Raw genomic sequence first — 18,896 nt, 5'->3', positions numbered from 1 at the left:
AGCAGAGGCTTGACAACCATATGTCAGGAGTGCTCTGATGGTGTTTCCTGCTTGGCAGGGGGTTGGACTCGATGGCCCTTGTGGTCTCTTCCAACTCTATGATTCTATGTTTTATGTACTGTGGCTTGCCGTTGTTTTATTGATTATAGTTTAGATATTATTGTAACTGTTGAGTGGATTTCTGTTTAACTTTTATATGTTGATATTATTATTTTATACTATTCTATTGATTGTTGAATGTTGCTTTTTGATGGAGGTTGCCTATTTTAAAGTTATGTTTTATTATCACATTTTTGTATTGCATTAGATTGTTATAAGATGTACATTTTTTGTTTCTTCAGCTTCAACCGCCTTGAGTATTATAAGATAGAAAGGCGGTATACAAATTAAAAATGATGATGATGGGTTTCCCCAGCCACTCTGGGTGGCTTCCAACAGAATATTAAAATACAATAATCTATTAAACATTAAACATGACCTTGGAAGGTGGTAATCTTCCCTTCACAGGAAGTTTTCAAACCCTGGAAGTTTTCAAACATAAGGGGCATGACCAGTATAACAGATGCCCAAGTACTTGCAGAGAGAGAGAGAGAAGATATATCTGTGTGGGATCAACAGGAAATTATTGGCTTATTTTGTGCCCCTTCTATGACCGGATCCTTTTTCTTACTCTTGAGAAAAAAGATCAATAGAAGCTGAAAACAAAAAGCAAAACGCAAGCCATTTGCAAAGATCCTCCACGTAAGAAGAAACAGCTTAAACAAACTTTCGCAATACATGCCCTTTCAAAAGTCATTTGGGGAGACTTTGGATGTTCCCTGTTCTGTTCCATAAATACTACAGTTGAACCACCATGCCTATTTTGAAGGAGGAATGTTCAAAACATCTCACCTCAAGATGTCTAAGGGCAGAGACTGCGCACAGCTGATCTGTTTGTGCCAGGAGGTTAGCCTGTGATGAGACATGACTACATCCACAAATTGTGTCTGGGACTTTCTGACTCCTTGGAGGAGGGACTGGTACATTTTGGAAGTGTGGGGGGGAGGGCCTGGAATTATGCAAATATGTCTGGGAAATAGAAATCTTGAAATTGAAGAGAGACCAAAGCCTTGGTCCAGTATTCCTGAAGGAGCGTCTCCACCCCCATCGTCCAGCCCGGACACTGAGGTCCAGCACCAAGGGTCTTCTGGCGGTTCCCTCCCTGCGAGAAGCCAAGTTACAGGGAACCAGGCAGAGGGCCTTCTCGGTGGTGGCTCCCTCCCTGTGGAACGCCCTCCCACCAGATGTCAAAGCAAACAACAACTACCAGACTTTTAGAAGACATCTGAAGGCAGCCCTGTTTAGGGAAGCTTTTATTGTTTGATGTATTACAGTATTTTTATATTTTTTTTGGAAGCCGCCCAGAGTGGCTGGGGAAGCCCAGCCAGATGGGCGAGGTATAAATAAATAAATTATTATTATTATTATTATTATTATTATTATTATTATTAGTTCTGCATGTAGCCAGAACTTTTTTTTAATTCACAGGTACAGTGGACACTCGGATTGTGAACATGATCCGTGCAGGATGCACATTCGCAACCTGCAGCGTCCGCAACCCGTGTCTGCGCACACGTGGGTTGCGATTCGGTGCTTCTGCGCATGCGCGACTGCCAAAACCTGGAAGTAACCCAACAACAACAACAACAAACCCGAAAAAACGCAACCTGAAGCAGCTGTAAGCCGAGGTATGACTGTACAGGATGTAAGGAACCAGGCTTGGCACGCAAAAAGGAGCTAGAGATTGTAGACAATTGCACACAAGACTGGTGTGCTTTCAGGCTGCATTAACAAAAGCACCATTTCCAAAGTATGGGAAGCAGCAGTTTGACTTGTATTCCACACTGGAATCCAGCTGCCCGTTCTTATGTTATATAATCCCTGTGTGCAGTCCTGGGTGCTGAACTTCCTTTTTTTAAAAAATAAATAATTTTTTATTGATTTACATCGAAAAAACAAAAAACATATTAGTTTCACATCAAATTTTTCACAACTTATTTCTTTTTTTGGACTTCCTTCAGCTTTTCTGTAAATCATCCATTGTTATTATTTATATTACGCATTTCTCAAATTTATATTGACATTGTTTGTATCTTTCTTTCTATTCCCTTTGGACAATACTTCTTACTTTTTCACAGTGCTTCTTTAAATCCCTTTAGCGTTATCTGTCCCTCACTTATATGTTCCAGATATTCCACAAATTTCCCCCAGTCCTCGATGAACTTTTGGTCTCTTAAGTATCTGATCTTCCCTGTCAGTTTATCTAGCTCCGCATAGTCTAACAGTTTCATTCTCCATTCTTCCACAGTCGGTATTTCCTGTTGTTTCCATTTCTGGGCCAGTAGCACTCTTGCTGCTGTTACTGCATATTGAAAAAATTTACAGTCCTTTCTTTTTATCTCATTTCCTAATATTCCTAACAGAAAGACTTCTGGTTTCTTTATAAATGTATATTTTAAAATCTTCTTCAATTCATTATATATCTTTTCCCAGAAGTCTTTCACTTTCTTACATTCCCACCACATGTGATAAAAAGTACCTTCTTTATCTTTACATTTCCAACACTTATTACATGTCTTGTACATTTTTGCTAATTTTGTCGGTGTCATATACCATGGATGCTGAACTTTCGAGAAGGATGTCGACAAATCAGAGAGGCTTTGAACTACTTTTGCAAAAGAAGCTGCACAACTTTGAGCTGATCCTCCAAAAACTGGGGCTTTTCCCCTTTGCAAAAGAAGCTGCACAACTGTGAGCTGATCCCCCCCAAAAAACGGGGCTTTCCTCTTCTAAAAACCAGGTGCGTCTTATGGTCAGGTGCGTCTTAAGGAGCGAAAAATACGGTAGTTTCCTGTTGCTCCAGTGGGGAGGTCCCAAACCAATGGATCCAAATTCCAAGAAAGGAGATTCCGACTAAACATTAGGAAGAACTTTGTGAAGGTTAGAGCCATTAAGACAGTGGAACGAACTTCCTTGGAAGATGGTGGACTCTCCTCCATTGGAGGTTTCCAAACAGAGTTTGGAGGCACATTTGCCAGAGGTTCTTCAGCTGCAATTCCTTGGTGTCGCTTCCAACTCTATAACCCTGTTTCTGTGTTGCTATGTTACTGCCCTCCATGGATCACTGCGAAGGGGGGCTTGAATAACTCAGAGAAGCTATGAGCAAATAGAAGGGGAAGAAATGGAGGCAGTGAGAGATTTTACTTTCTTGGGCTCCATGATCACTGCAGACGGTGACAGCAGCCACGAAATTAAAAGACGCCTGCTTCTTGGGAGAAAAGCAATGACAAACCTAGACAGCATCTTAAAAAGCAGAGACATCAACTTGCCAACAAAGGTCCGTATAGTAAAAGCTATGGTTTTCCCAGTAGTGATGTATGGAAGTGAGAGGTGGACCATAAAGAAGGCTGATCGCCAAAGAATGGATGCTTTTGAATTTTGGTGCTGAAGGAGACTCTTGAGAGTCCCATGGACTGCAAGAAGATCCAACCTCTCCCTTCTGAAGGAAATCAGCCCTGAGTGCTCACTGGAAGGACAGATCCTGAAGCTGAGGCTCCAAGACTTTGGCCACCTCATGAGAAGAGAAGACTCCCTGGAAAAGACCCTGATGTTGGGAAAGATGGAGGGCACAAGGAGAAGGGGACGACAGAGGACGAGATGGTTGGACAGTGCTCTCGAAGCTACGAACATGAGTTTCACCAAACTGCAGGAGGCAGTGGAAGACAGGAGTGCCTGGCATGCTCTGGTCCAGGGGGTCAAGAAGAGTCGGACACAACTAAACAACCAAACAACAACAACGTCACTGCCAACTGGGGCTGATGGAAGGTGAGAGTCCATCAACACCTGGATGGAGCATCTGTTCCTGGTCTTACTTTGGAGCCCGGGATTTCTTATAACATCTCTTATTTATTAAAGGGAAGAGGCTTTGATTACGGACAGTAGCTGCTGTAAGTGCTGTAAGTAGGTGCAATGCATGTTTGCGAGGCCTATATTGAACACAAATAAAGGGGTGGGGGTTGTCTGTACAATGCTGTTTTTGAGGTGAGGCAACCAGAATGCCAGCTGGCTGTGCATATCGCAAACTACTGCATTTTCCAGCGAAGCCTGCCCAAAAGCAGTTTGCCATGCCGTTTTTAAGAGGCACAACCTTTCCCAACCTGGTGCCCTCCGCGTACTTTAGCCATCCATTCGTTCTACCTAGTACAGTCCAGCCATTAAAATGTGAGCAGAAAACGCTTAAGGCAACTGTGGAATCGCAGGAATAAAGTGCCAGCTCCACCTCTTCCAAGTGGTGTAGTGGTTAGAGCGTCAGACTAGGACCTGGGGGACCAGGGTTCAAATCCTGCCAGTCGGCAATGAAGCTCACCAAGTGTGACTTTGGGGCCCAGTCACTATCTCTCAGTTGAGCCTACTTCACAGGGGTGTTCTGGGGATTAAATGAGGAAAACGGTCTTTTCCTTGGAGAAAACAGTGGGATGTACAGTGGTGCCCCGCAAGACGAATGCCTCGCAAGACGAAAAACTCGCTAGACGAAAGGGTTTTCCGTTTTTCGAGGTGCTTCGCAAGACGAATTTCCCTATGGGCTTGCTTCGCAAGACGAAAACGTCTTGCGGGTTTGCTTCCTTTTTCGTAAAACCATTAATACCCGGGGAATCTGCGCTTCACAAGACGAAAAAATCACAAGACGAAGCAACTCGCGGAACGAATTAATTTCGTCTTGCGAGGCACCACTGTAACGGCAACAAACAAGCAAGTCAACAAAGCTTGCACACTGCAGATGTCTTGGACTCCAGTTCCCATCAGCCCAAGCCAGTGTGGTCAACCTGATGGAAGCCATAGTCCGCAGTGGGGAAGACCAAGATATATCCCTACACAGAGAGCACATCTCTCCATTGGCTTGGAATCAACTTGATCCCCTCCCCCTCTTTCCTTTTTCCTTTCTCCTTCTGCGATGGAACTCCTATTTGGGGACTTCCCTGGCTTTTTTCTGGCCCACGTAGGACCAGTCTGGATAGTTGGCCTTGGTGAAGATTTGATGTTTTCATCCCCCAAAAGTTTTTGATTTGAGTTTCTGCTGAAATGAGGCTGCATTTTAATGTTGTATTTTAATCTTGTTTTTAAGTTGTATTTTAATCGTTTTTATACCCGGTGTTAGCTGCCCTGAGCCCTGGGGAGGGCAGGGTATAAATAAAAATTATTATTATTACAGTGGTGCCTCGCAAGACGAAAAGAATCTGTTCCGCGAGTCTCTTCGTCTTGCGGTTTTTTCGTCTTGCGAAGCAAGCCCATTGACAGCTTAGCGGATTAGCTCTATTAGCGGCTTAGAAAAAGGGGGGGGAGCGAAAAAAATCGCAAGACTCGCAAGACGTTTCCGTCTTCTGAAGCAAGCCCATAGGGAAATTCGTCTTGCGAAGCGCCTCGAAAAACGGAAAACCCTTTCATCTAGCGGGTTTTTCATCTTGCGAGGCATTCGTCTTGCGGGGCACCACTGTATTATTATTATTATTACTACTACTACTATTATCTGTGTAGGAAACCTGCACATTGTTTCATAGGCCTGAGATTGCTGCCTGCAGATTATTTCCAACCTTGTGGTATATGCCCACTACCTTGATGGATGCAGCTCTTACCTGCCCACACACCACCCCTGGCAGGTGTACAGCCCTCCCAGAGAGCAATATGTGTGCCCTACAAATCCCTGCACAGACCTGAATCACCCCCTGCAGACCCTACTAGGCGTAGGGCCTTGGGACGTGCGCTCTGCACATGCTCAAAGGCCCTCTTGCTGCCTGGGAAGCAAGATTTATTTACCTCCATCTTCTGCATGGGTAACTGCTCCCCAGACTCTGCCTCTCCTTCCACGCCCCCCCTTCCCAGACCCCCCCCCCAGAGTGCTCTTTCTTGGGCCTGGGGTTGCCACCTGTCCTGCATAATGCAGGATTGTCCCGTATTTCAATGTCCACGGCTACGTCCTGCGTTGACAGTTTTCCAAGCACAATTCAAAGTGTTGGTGCTGACCTTTAAAGCCCTAAACAGCCTCGGCCCAGTAGACCTGAAGGAGCGTCTCCACCCCCCTTTGTCCTGCCCAGACACTGAGGTCCAGCGCTGAGGGCCTTCTGGTGGTTCCCTCGCTGCGAGAAGCAAAGCTACAGGGATCCAGGCAGAGGGCCTTCTCAGTGGTGGCACCCGCCCTGTGGAATGCCCTCCCAGCAGATGTCAAGGAAATAAACAACTACCTGACATTTAAAAGACATCTGAAGGCAGCCCTGTTCAGGGAAGTTTTTAATGTGTGACATTTTATTGTATTTTTATTCTTTGTTGGAAGCTGCCCAGAGTTGCTGGGGAAACCCAGCCAGACGGGCAGGGTACAAATAATAAATTATTGTTATAAAAAATGATGATTATTTCAGGTGCCCTCCACCTTCCTCCCTCTCTGCCAAGCTAGGGACCCTCTCCAAATGCATGTGCTTAAACGATGTGTGGAAGGTCTTCCATAGAGGTCTTCCAGCTATGGGTTGCCAACCACAGGCAGATGTACCAATTCATGTGTATGTGTGGGCGATTCCGGAGCGGCCATTCTGGCAGGCTGCAAAAGATCGCAGTGCATTGCTCTAAAGTTCACTATAGAACCAGATTTGTTGGGCCGAGGAAATCGTCCCCCAACCGCCCCGTCCTGTATTTTGCCAGAACCGAGGTGACAACCCTACACCCCGGCGTCTTGGGTGCCAACTCCCTGGGGCCCTGGGTGCAAGAGCAAGCACAAAACCCCCCATGGAGGGATTAGGACCCTCGTACCGATGGGACCTCGTACCTCACAGCTTAGGACCCTCGTACCTATAGGACCGCCTCTCCTGGTATGCCCCATGGAGGACCTTAAGGTCCATAAATAGCAAAACCCTAGTGGTCCCAGGCCCTAAGGAAGTCAGATTAGCCTCAACCAGAGCCAGGGCCTTTTCAAAACTGGCCCCGACTTGGTGGAACACTCTCTCTCAGGCCAGGGCCCTGCAGGATCTGATATCTTTCTGCAGGGCCTGTAAGACAGAGTTGTTCCGCCTGGCCTTTGGCTTGGAGCCAATTTGATTCCCTCCCCCTCTTTCTTTTTCCTTTCTCCTCCTGTGATGAGGCTGCATTTTAATGTTTCAATATTTTAATGCTGACTTTTAATCTTGTTGTATTCATTCAACTTGTTTTATTATTGCTTGTTAGCCGCCCTGAGCCTGGCCTTGGCTGGGGAGCGTGGGGTATAAATAAAAATTATTATTATTATTATTATTACAGTGGTACCTCGGGTTACATATGCTTCAGGTTACATACGCTTCAGCTTACAGACTCCGCTAACCCAGAAATAATACCTTGGGTTAAGAACTTTGCTTCAGGATAAGAACAGAAATCGGGCTCTGGCGGCGCGGCAGCAGCAGGAGGCCCCATTAGCTAAAGTGGTGCTTCAGGTGGAGAACAGTTTCAGGTTAACAACGCACCTCTGGAATGAATTAAGTTCTTAACCCGAGGTACCACTGTACAATGAAATGAAAAGAATGTTTAAGACATCTTTTGTTAAAAGTCCAGAAGCTTTTCTGTTAGGTTGGCCAAATTCTGTGCGACTGCCATAAAACTTTTTGGTAGCATTATGGTAGCACAGCTCGTTCCCTAAGGCCTTGAATGACAATTTCAGGTTATATTTTAGTAGTTAAGATTTAAATTATATATGTTTAACTGCTGCTATACAGGGGTACCTTGGGTTACAGACCCTTCAGGTTACAGACTCCGCTAACCCAGAAATAGTACCTTGCGTTAAGGACTTTGCTTTAGGATGAGAACAGAAATTGTGCTCCAGCGGCAGCAGGAGGCTCCATTAGCTAAAGTGGTGCTTCAGGTTCAGAACAGTTTCAGGTTAAGAACGGAGCTCCGGAACGAATTGAATACTTAACCCGAGGTATCACTGTATGGAGGGCCAGGCACCCACACATTTCCGCACGCTGCATGTCAGCCACGGTCGCGGGGGTCCCCAACTCCCATCCAGCAGCCCCCTTACCGGACCACAGGAGCAGCTTGTCGTGCGCCTCCTCTTGCGAGCTGGAGTCCCCGGCCAGAAGGGTGGAGGTGGCGGCGTAGGGCAGCGGAGAGCCCAGGCACACGCTTTCCTGGAGCGCCTCGCATGGCGCCGCGCGCTTGCACCGCTCCTCGCCCCGGCCCGACGGCACCGCGCTCCCGTTGAGCCTCGAGCCCGCCGCCCCGCCGTCCGGGGCGCCCAGCCCCACGCCCAGCAGCCCCCAAAGCAGCCACCGGACCAGCCCTAAACGGGCCATGGGAGCGCCCGCGCCGCCTGCGCCTCCTCGGGTTTCCCCGGCCGTGCGCCTAGGGCGCACGGGGCTCCGCGCGCAAGGCGCCTCGTCCCGGGAGTCGCGGGCCGGGCAGCAGCGGCGTCGCCTCGGCCCGGGCCTGGGCCCCACCGAAGGCCATGATCCAGAGAGCCGCCCCCTCGGCCAAGGCAGCCCCCGGGATGCTTTTTCCGTCCCCCAAAAAAGTCAGGAAGGAGCGGGAGAAAGAAAAAACTTGGCACGGACTTTGGCCAAAAAGTTCCCAAGCAGAAGAAAAGCGTTGCCAAGTTTTGGCCGCCTCTTGCGGCAGTTCCTCCCGCCGCCGCCGCCGCCGCCCGCTCCTCCTGCTCCTCCTCCTCCTCCTCCTCGGGCTTCTTTGTTGCTTTTGCTCCTTTCTCAAGAATGCGGGGCCGGGGGAGGGAGCCCAAAAGAGGGAGAGGAGCCCGGGCTCTCCGCCTCCCCCTTCTGCCTCCGCGATGGAAGCGCAGCGGGGGAAGGAGACGCCAAGAGAAAGCGAGCGAACGAAGAAGACCGAGGAGAGGGAGAGGGAGGGAGAGAGATCAGACCCCCCACAAAAAACTTGGGGAGCCCAGAGAGAAAAAAGCAGGGAGCCCCGTGGGTGGAGAGCTGCTGCCTCGCTCCCCCTCCCCAAAAAACACAGGAAAACCCAAAACTTTCCGCCTCCTCCTGACGCGCCCTGGGAGAAAAAAAAGTTACGTGTCCGTCGGTCACTGTCTGCAGTGTTTCCCAACCTTGGGCCTCCAGCTGTTTTTGGACTACAACTCACATCAACCTTAGCTAGCAAGACCAGTGGTCAGGGATGATGGGAATTGTAGTCCGAAAACAGCTGGAGGCCCAAGGTTGGGAAACACTGGTCTAGCGTGACCGAGCGACGGATCTGTGGGGAGGGCAGCGCAGATTTTAAGGAGCCGGCTGGGTTATCCGAGGCAGCCGGTGCCAACCGGGTGCCTTCTAAAAGTTCTGGATTACAGCCAGTGCCAGATTTACGTATAAGCTAAACAAGCTCTAGTTTAGGGCCCCAGAAGAGTGGGGCCCCCCAGAAAAATTAAAGGGGGAAAAACTGGATGTACATTTCCAAAATAGAAGATGAAAAACCAATAAAATAAAAGCTACGTACAGCAACAGTGTTTTGTGTTGTGTAAGCTGCTATGATGTAAGTCAGGAGTCCCGCCTGATAGCCTGATCCCTAAAATATCCCTGGTTTGTTCCTTTCTATATATAGGGTGCCCACATTCTGCATGGCAACAAATGGCTTGAGATACCTATTGGGTCCATAAATTACCATATAGTATATATTCAACACAAAAAACAGCGACAATTTGTTGACAAAGGACAGCTGGACATAAAAAGGGCCCCATTACCTTTTGTAGCTTAGGGTCTCATCAAACCGAAATCCGTCCCTGACTACAGGCCCCCCCCCCCATGAGCCAATGGAATAGAAATATAATTAATTGATATTATTATTCGTTCAGTTTTTTAAAAAAACAAAATAAAACCCACAACAAACAGTGGGTTGCTGCAACCAGCGTTAAATCATCCTAAGAGGAGACCCACTGAAATTAGTGAATGTGGACCACTTAGGTCTGTTGACTTCAATGGGTCTACTCTATGTAAAAAGTTAGTTGGATAGACTTGTATTTATTTCATACGTGGTGAATTGAAACAACAGATTGGCCTCTCTGTTGTTATGAGAGTCAGGACAGAGGTATTATTTATTTGCTTACATTACATTATCTGTCTAAAATGTTATCAACATTAAATTTGTGTTATGTTTATTCAAAACCTGCCAAGGAGTCCAATTCATTTCGTTGTTTTTTTAAATAGTTTGTATAAAGTTCCCATTCCTCCATGAAGTCACAGTTGTCCTTGTCTCGAAATTTGTATGTCAATTTGGCCAGTTCTGCGTAGTTCGTCAATTTCTCTTGCCGCTGTTCCTTTGTTGGGGTTTCCTCATTCTTCCAACCTTGTGCTATCAAGACTCTTGCCGCTGTTGTAGCGTACATAAATAATAAAAAAGTGAATTTCATTAAAGGGAATTGTTTTCAAATAGACATGAAAACTTCCAAGTTAACAAATGCTCTACCTGTAGGTATAGGGCGGTATATAAATTCAATCAATCAATAATAACCCACCAATATAACCGATTCTCCCACTTGGACTACTGCAATGGACTCCCGCTTGGACTACTGCAATGCACTCTACGTGGGGCTACCTTTGAAGGTGAGCCGGAAACTAAAACTAATCCAGAACGCGGCAGCTAAACTGGTGACTGGGAGCGACCGCTGAGACCACATAACACTGGTCTTGAAAGACCTACCCTGGCTCCCAGTACATTTCCGAGCACAATGGCCTTGGTCCAGTATACCTGAAGGAGCGTCTCCATCCCCATCATTCTGCCCGGATGCTGAGGTCCAGTGCTGAGGGCCTTCTGGCGGTTCCCTCCCTGCGAGAAGCCAGGTTACAGGGAACCAAGCAGAGGGCCTTCTCGGTGGTGGCGCCCGCCCTGTGGAACGCCCTCCCAGCAGATGTCAAAGAGATAAACAACTACCTGACTTTCAGAAGACATCTGAAGGCAGCCCTGTTCAGGGAAGTTTTTAATGTATGACATATTAGTGTATTTTTGGTCTTTGTGGAAGTCACCCAGAGTGGCTGGGGAAACCCAGCCAGATGGGCGGGGTACAAAGAATAAATTATTATTATTATTATTATTATTATTATTATTATTATTATTACATAGAAAACAACAATGAAACTAACACATCACACAGTCAGATGATTGCAGAAAACAAACTCGCCTCGTAGCTAAATATCTCACAGAGAAGGGAAACCGGCACATTTTCAACCAGAGTCAGAATCACAGAATTGTAGACTTGGAAGGGACCCTCAGGGTCATCCAGTCCAACCCCCTGCAGTTAAGCCCCTGTGGATGCCTGCCACATCTATGTGCTGTTTATTTCATACAAACTATATACTGACTTTTTAAAAGAAAAACATAATTCAAAGCAGCTTACAAGCAATTTCAAATAATCTCCTATACATAAACAAAACACCCCTCAACCCATTAAAAAATATTATTCAGATTTCTTTTTCATTCATTACATACATCTCATATCCATAACATTTACTATGCATTCCTCCCTCCCTCCCCTCCTGGGCTTCCCCCAACTTCCGCTTCTGGTTTGTTTCTTCTTTCACTCACCTTGCTACCTTCTAAAAGAAAAAAATACTAATAATATATTTATACAATAACATCTAACCTACAAACATCAAGATGAAAATAAATACACCATATTATTTCTCTACCTTCTACACATTTTCTAATACTAATGATGTGAATGTTTAAATCCTGCCATCAAGTCTATAGACTTTCTTTGTTTCTGCAAATATAATATAAATGGTTTCCAATCTTTTTCAAAGTCTCCGTTGTCTTTTTCTCTTAGCCTGTCTGTCATTTTTTGCGAGTTCTGGATAGTTCATCAACGTCTCTTGCCATTGTTCTTTAGATGGTATTTCTCCAGTCTTCCAATTTTGTGCAATCAACATTCTCGCAGCTATAATGGCATACATAAATAAAGTCACCCATTCTTAACTCTATTAAACCCAGTCCTAAACATATCCTGTACATTACACTTCAATTTGAATATGATTGTCATTTAAAAAAACAATGCATTACATCTGTACCTCAAAGGAACCTAAGGAACTGCCTTTTGTACATGGTAAATTTGATGCAGGTCAGAACTTTATTGTCTTTAAGGTGGCACAATGTGGATACTTTTATTTGTAGATTTCAGAGACCAGCAGCTTAGGCTAAGTTCCTTTAGCTGACCTTTAGTTAGCAATACCAAAAAAAAAAAATCATTCTAGACTGTTCACAAATTAAAATATAAAAAATAAAAAGGAAACGTGATTACTGTACACAACTGCAACACTACCAACCAAGTTTCAAAACCCAGGACCTTGGTGAAATAAATCACTGATTAATTAAAACGTTACTAAAAGCTTTCCTTCAAACAAATGCACTGTTTCAGTAATGTTATTCTAATAACTCCTGTATTTAATTAGCTCCTTTGCCAGGAAACAAATCAGAGATATGCAGATTATAAATGACTGATAGTGCTGGATTATATCTGATTCACTCTCCGGCCATGCAAGAATGACACTCGAGCATCTGAAATCTTATTCGTTTTTGCTGAACGTTAAGGGAATTCATCATGCGAAATTCATTAAGGGAATTCATAATGCGAAAGGCTGGGCTGGATGAATCCCTAGCCGGAATTAAGATTGCTGGAAGAAATATCAACAACCTCAGATATGCAGATCACACAACCTTGATGGCAGAAAGTGAGGAGGAATTAAAGAACCTTTTAATGAGGGTGAAAGAGGAGAGCGCAAAATATGGTCTGAAGCTCAACATCAAAAAAACGGAGATCATGGCCACTGGGCCCATCACCTCCTGGCAAATAGAAGGGGAAGAAATGGAGGCAGTGAGAGACTTTACTTTCTTGGGCTCCATGATCACTGCAGATGGTGACAGCAGTCACAAAATTAAAAGACGCCTGCTTCCTTGGAGAAAAGCAATGACAAACCTAGACAGCATCTTAAAAAGCAGAGACATCACCTTGCCAACAAAGGTCCGTATAGTTAAAGCTATGATTTTCCCAGTAGTGATGTATGGAAGTGAGAGCTGGACCATAAAGAAGGCTGATGGCCGAAGAATGGATGCTTTTGAATTCTGGTGTTGGAGGAGACTCTTGAGAGTCCCATGGACTGCAAGAAGATCAAACCTCTCCATTCTGAATGAAAAAAAGCCCTGAGTGTTCACTGGAAGGACAGGTCCTGAAGCTGAGGCTCCAAGACTTTGGCCACCTCGTGAGAAGAGAAGACTCCCTGGAAAAGACCCTGATGTTGGGAAAGATGGAGGGCACAAGGAGAAGGGGACGACAGAGGACGAGATGGTGGGACAGTGTTCTCGAAGCTACCAGCATGAGTTTGACCAAACTGCGGGAGGCAGTGGAAGACAGGAGGGCCTGGCGTGCTCTGGTCCAGGGGTCACAAAGAGTCGGACACGATAAACGACTAAACAACAACAAAGGAATATAATTTGCAGGAATATTAGACATGACTTCCTGGATCAGAGCAAAGTTGGGCCAACATTTCAGTTTGGATCCAAAGACTCCTTCATTTTGGTGGAAGGTGCTGTCTCTATTTAAGAAAACTCCTTCCGCTGGAAGTATGGAGATTTGTCCAATCACAACCTAAAGTCTCCAATGGTAATCAGCTACGTATTTCTACAAATTTCACATGCTAGGCATAGCAGTGTTGGCAATCTACTCTAGCATCTGCCCTATGGATGTTTTGGGCTGCCAAACCCAACAGCCTCTGCTAGCATGGCTGTACTGGCTGCGGCTGATGGGAGTTAAAATCCAAAACATCTGGACGGGCATCAGATTGGAGAAGGCTGAACAATTCCCTCAACATCTGGAAAGCAAAAGTAACCCGTTTCTGAAAGAGACATCTCAACCATCACCTGTAAGATAAGGCAGGAACATAAGAACAGCCCTGCTGGACCAGACCAAAGCAGAGTTTCTCAAACCCAGCACCGGGTTTCTGTGGGAAATTTGAAGTCAAACCTAACTGCTAATTAGTATGTGAAGGGGTTAAGGACCACAGAGTTCTAAATTGCTAGCGTAGTCTCAGTTATATCACACACACCCTTCTCCTAAGAGGAAGTAAGGCTTGTTTCCTGTTCTGTTTCTCTCTCTCGCTCTCTCCATTCATGCTACAAACAACGGAGGCAAACATGCCTGAACATATCCCTCTGCCTGAAACATGTGTCTGAGGCTGCCCTTGCTGGGGTTTCCCCCCAACTAAAAACCTTTGCCTGCATTTTATCATTGTTGCTAAGGGCAATGCATGACTGTAAGTAAAGTATACTTTAAACTTACTTCAATGTGTGGTCTGATTCTTTGCTGGAGGGGTTGAAGGAGGCCAGGTGCCTCAAGCAGCTGGAACGAGGGGAGTCCCACATATAACACACCAAAGTTATCCTAACGGGATGTTGTTTATTTATTTCATAAGATTTATACACTGCTTGATTGTAAAAACAACAACCCTCAAAGAAGTTTAAAAGGTAAAGGGACCCCTGACCATTAGGTCCAGTCGAGGCCGACTCTGGGGTTGTGGCGCTCATCTCGCTTTACTGGCCAAGGGAGCCAGCATACAGCTTCCGGGTCATGTGGCCAGCATGACTAAGCCGCTTCTGGTGAACCAGAGCAGCGCATGGAAACGCCGTTTACCTCCCCACCAGAGCGGTACCTATTTATCTACTTGCACTTTGACGTGCTTTCGAACTGCTAGGTTGGCAGGAGCAGGGACCGAGCAACGGGAGCTCACCCCGTTGCAGGGATTCGAACCGCCGACCTTCTGATCGGCAAGTCCTAGGCTCAGGAGTTTAACCCACAGCGCCACCCGCGTCCCTCAAAGCAGTTTACAAAAAGATAAAACAATAAAACTGAGAAAAAATTACAACCCTGAGCTTGGATAACAGAGGGGAAGCTTAGAGCTACCGTAGACTCTAATTGGCTAGGAAATGGAAAACCACAGGAACCATGCTCTGCTGCCTTCTGCGTGTTGGGGCTGGAATAACTCTACTCATTGGGTCCCCCCCTCCCGACTGACTGTTAAGGCCTAAGGTCACAAATTTATTTCACACAGGGAAAATGGGATATTCTAATCCAGACTAAACTCCTGTTGTGCACTGCTCCCTATATTGCTAAGACCTTGGTGGTCCACTGTTGTCAGCAGAATTATAACTGCTTGTACATGCCTTAAGTGTGGGCATTGTGTGTTGTGGGAAGGCTGCTACTCAGAAATCCAAAATTGGGGTCCCGGGGTTTTGGGAGGGGGGAATACACTTGAGCCAGAATGAATAATAATAATAATAATAATAATAATAATAATAATAATAAATTTTATTTATATCCCACCCTCCCCAGCCGAAGCCGGGCTCAGGGCGGCTAACAACAATAAAACAGTACAAAAGTACAGCATAAACAACACTCTAAAATCATTCATTATAAAATTAATTAATTCAAGCCACTGGCAGCCATTGGGCCAGAGCTCCGCAAAGATTGCCAAAGGAGGGGGGTCAGACTGTGCCTTGGCCAAAGGCCTGGTGGAACAGCTCTGTCTTGCAGGCCCTGCGGAAAGATGTCAAGTCCCGCACTGCCCTAGTCTCTTGTGGCAGAGCGTTCCACCACATTGGGGCCACAGCCAAAAAAGCCCTGGCTCTAGTTGAGGCCAGCCTAACTTCTCTGTGGCCTGGGACCTTCAAGATGTTTTTATTTGAAGACCGTAAGTTCCTCTGTGGGGCATACCAGGAGAGGCGGTCCCGTAGGTACGAGGGTCCTAGGCCGTATAGGGCTTTGAAGGTTAGAACCAGCACCTTAAACCTGATCCTGTACTCCACCGGGAGCCAGTGCAGCTGGTATAGCACCGGGTGAATGTGATCTCGCAGCGAAGACCCCGTAAGGAGTCTCGCTGCAGCATTCTGCACCCGCTGGAGTTTCTGGGTCAGTCTCAAGGGCAGCCCCACGTAGAGCGAGTTACAATAATCCAGTCTGGAGGTGACCGTCACGTGGATCACAGTGGCTAGGTCAGGGCGAGAGAGGTAAGGAATGAAGAAGAACATTTGCTAGGCAGTGAACCCGGGTTCACAGCTTACAGTATTTTGGTTTTTGCCTGGAATAAGGAAAATACAGGCTGGGTTTTGGGACACCATTGGGACTCTCTTAAAGAGTTGCTTGCATGATGAACCCCCATCACACAATAAACCCCGATGCAGAAGCACCCTGGGCACCGGGTGATATTTTCCCCATGTGAGATTTCTGAAAGAGAAATCCTGCGCCATTCGCATTAACGCTCCCTTCCTAACCCCTTTTCTCACTCTTGAGCCACTATCCTTTCGATCTTGAACAAGCCACTTTTGCCAAGGATAATTTTTTTAAATACCCCAGCTGCTATCTCTACTGGGTTTGAAATGGTCTTTGCGAGCGTTTTACCTGTGTATGTATGTTTAACGGTTTTATTATTATTTTTATATTATTATTTGTTTGTTTTTTTTTAATATATAATTTCCAACAAGCACATAACATAACTTCTTATACATTGTTTTAGACTTCCATCCACACCTCTGATGATTTTCCGTTCTTTATCACTTATTCTGCATTTCCTAATATATCTAATACTCTTAATTATCATCAACTAATAATTCTCCTCATAGTCTTTCTTGCAATATTTCATATAGTTCTCCTTACAAAATTTTTTGCAGTCCTGCTAGCGTAATCTGTTCATTACTATTACTTTTCAAATAGTTCGTATATTTACTCCAGTCTTCTAAGAATCTCTTGTCCCGCAGGTTTCGAATCCTTCCAGTTAATTTATCCAATTCTGCATAGTCCATCAATTTCATTGTTTAATGGTTTTAACAATGTTTTTATAATTGTAGTGGCTTCCTATATGTTCCTACAAGGTGTTGCGGAATCGCTTTGAGGTCCCGGACCACAGGGAGGTTAGGCTGGCCTCAACCAGAGCCAGGGCTTTTTCGGCGGTGGCCCCGATGTGGTGGAACGCTCTGCCACAAGAGACTAGGGCCCTGCGGGACTTGACATCTTTCCGCAGGGCCTGCAAAACAGAGCTGTTCCACCAGGTCTTTGGCCAAAGCGCAGTCTGACTCCCTCCTTTGGTAATCCTCATAGAACTCCAGCCCAATGGCTGCCATTAATTTGATTCTGAATTGATTTTACAATGAATTGATTTTAGAATGCTGTGTCAGTTTTATTGTTGTTAGCCGCTCTGAGCCCGGCTTCGGTTGGGGAGGGCGGGATATAATTTTTTTTTTATTACAGTGGTACCTTGGGTTAAGTTCTTAATTCGTTCCAGAGGTCCGTTCTTAACCTGAAACTGTTCTTAACCTGAAGCACCACTTTAGCTAATGGGGCCTCCTGCTGCCGCTGCACTGCTGGAGCACAATTTCTGTTCTCATCCTGAAGCAAAGTTCTTAACCCGAGGTACTATTTCTGGGTTAGCGGAGTCTGTAACCTGAAGTGTATGTAACCCGAAGTACCACTGTATTTTATATTATTATTCAGAGGAAGTTCACCCTCAAAAAAAGGCTGGTGTGCATTGTGGGGGGGGGGGATAGAGAAAGAGGGAGAAATTAATCCTGCAATTATGAGGACCACCAGGTGTAATGGAAGGAGCAGTCCGCACATTGCTTTGCAAAGCCAGGTTTGGAGACGAGCCACGAAAACATCTCTCTCTGCCTCTCCGGGCAGCGCAGAGAGAATCCGCCATCGATGGCCCTCCTGGACGCGTCTCGTCTCGGCACCTTAGTGCAACAGGTCTGGCTGGAATCTGAGGCATCAGCCTTCCGGGCTTCCCAGCCGAGTCCAGGCTCCATCGCAGGCCAGGCCTCTCCGCCAAACAGGCTCCCTCTGTGCCTCTCTGCTCTCTGACGCTGCTGCGATCTTGGCCTGCGAAGTGGGACGTGGGTGGCTTTGCTCCTACTCCAGCAGGCGCTCTGTTTGCTGGGAGGCGGAGGGGGGCTCTGGGGCTGCCAGGGCAGGGAGCCTGTGGGTGGGTGGGTGGTCCCCCTGCGTGGAGGCCTCCCTCCCTCCCTGCTTCCCTTCTCCTGCCTGCCTGAGTGCAGCTCCTCAGCCATCTTTCCATGCACAGAAGGACCATGGAGTGACCGGCTGCCTCCGTCTCTCGCCGGGAATTCAAAGGGGGCAAAGCCTTGGATGCAGTGTTTTCACCAGGGAGGTCAAGGTGGGTGGCCCTTCCAGTGAAGGGTTGGGGAGTCTCCTGTGCTTCTGGCAGTGGGGGGGGGGTTTCCAGGTTTGGAGACCGGGGGCTGCCCTGCAGGGGTTTTGGGAGAGATCCTGAGCCCTACGGTCACAGATCTGCCTTGCTCACTTTCTGGCTTTTGGACCAGTTAGAAATCAACAGCAACTTTGCTTCTTAGACTGCAAAACAAAGAAAAGTTTCTTGCACTCTTGATATGCCCAGAGGCCAGCTTTGTGCCGTGAGCCTCCTCCCAGCTCCTGCCGCCGTGGCAGAAAAGGTCTGGAGGTTGAAAGGCAGGCTGCCTTTTTGGACGGGTGATCTTTTCCAGCAGGTGAGATTTCGGAGAGAGAAATCACCCTCCTTTCGCACAGACGCTCCTGCCTTAACCCCCTTTTTCTCAGCCTGAAGCCACCATTCTCCAGATCTCAAATAAGCCGCTTTTTAAGCCGAGATTCTTTAATATCCCAGCTGTTGTCTCCATTGGGTCTGAAATCGTTTTTGCAAGCGTTTTACCACTTTCTGTATATTTAACGGTGTTCAAATTGTTTGTGCATCTGCAGTGGTTTCCTATAGAGTATGTTTTCTTCCTAATGGTTTTGAAGTGCAGGAGAGAGAGGAGGGATGAATCCTGCTATCCTGAGGACCACCAAGCGTTATGGCGGGGAGAGTGCA

The 18,896-nt window shown here is 46.5% G+C and overlaps 1 protein-coding gene across 1 annotated transcript in view; it reads right to left on the bottom strand.

The window, feature by feature from the left end:
* SMO (smoothened, frizzled class receptor) overlaps positions 1-8,863 on the bottom strand; it is a 34,050-nt gene extending 25,187 nt beyond the window's left edge. Inside the window, exon 1 of the mRNA XM_079992397.1 lies at positions 8,072-8,863. Within this exon, the coding sequence (XP_079848523.1) occupies positions 8,072-8,345 (274 nt within the window). The 5' untranslated portion in view covers positions 8,346-8,863. The remainder of the gene's footprint in view (positions 1-8,071) is intronic.
* Positions 8,864-18,896: the final 10,033 nt, after the last annotated feature.

The sequence above is a fragment of the Podarcis cretensis genome (genome assembly GCF_951804945.1).
Source record: "Podarcis cretensis genome assembly, chromosome: 10".
NCBI lineage: Eukaryota > Metazoa > Chordata > Lepidosauria > Squamata > Lacertidae > Podarcis > Podarcis cretensis.
This window is presented reverse-complemented; position numbering and strand designations above follow the sequence as displayed.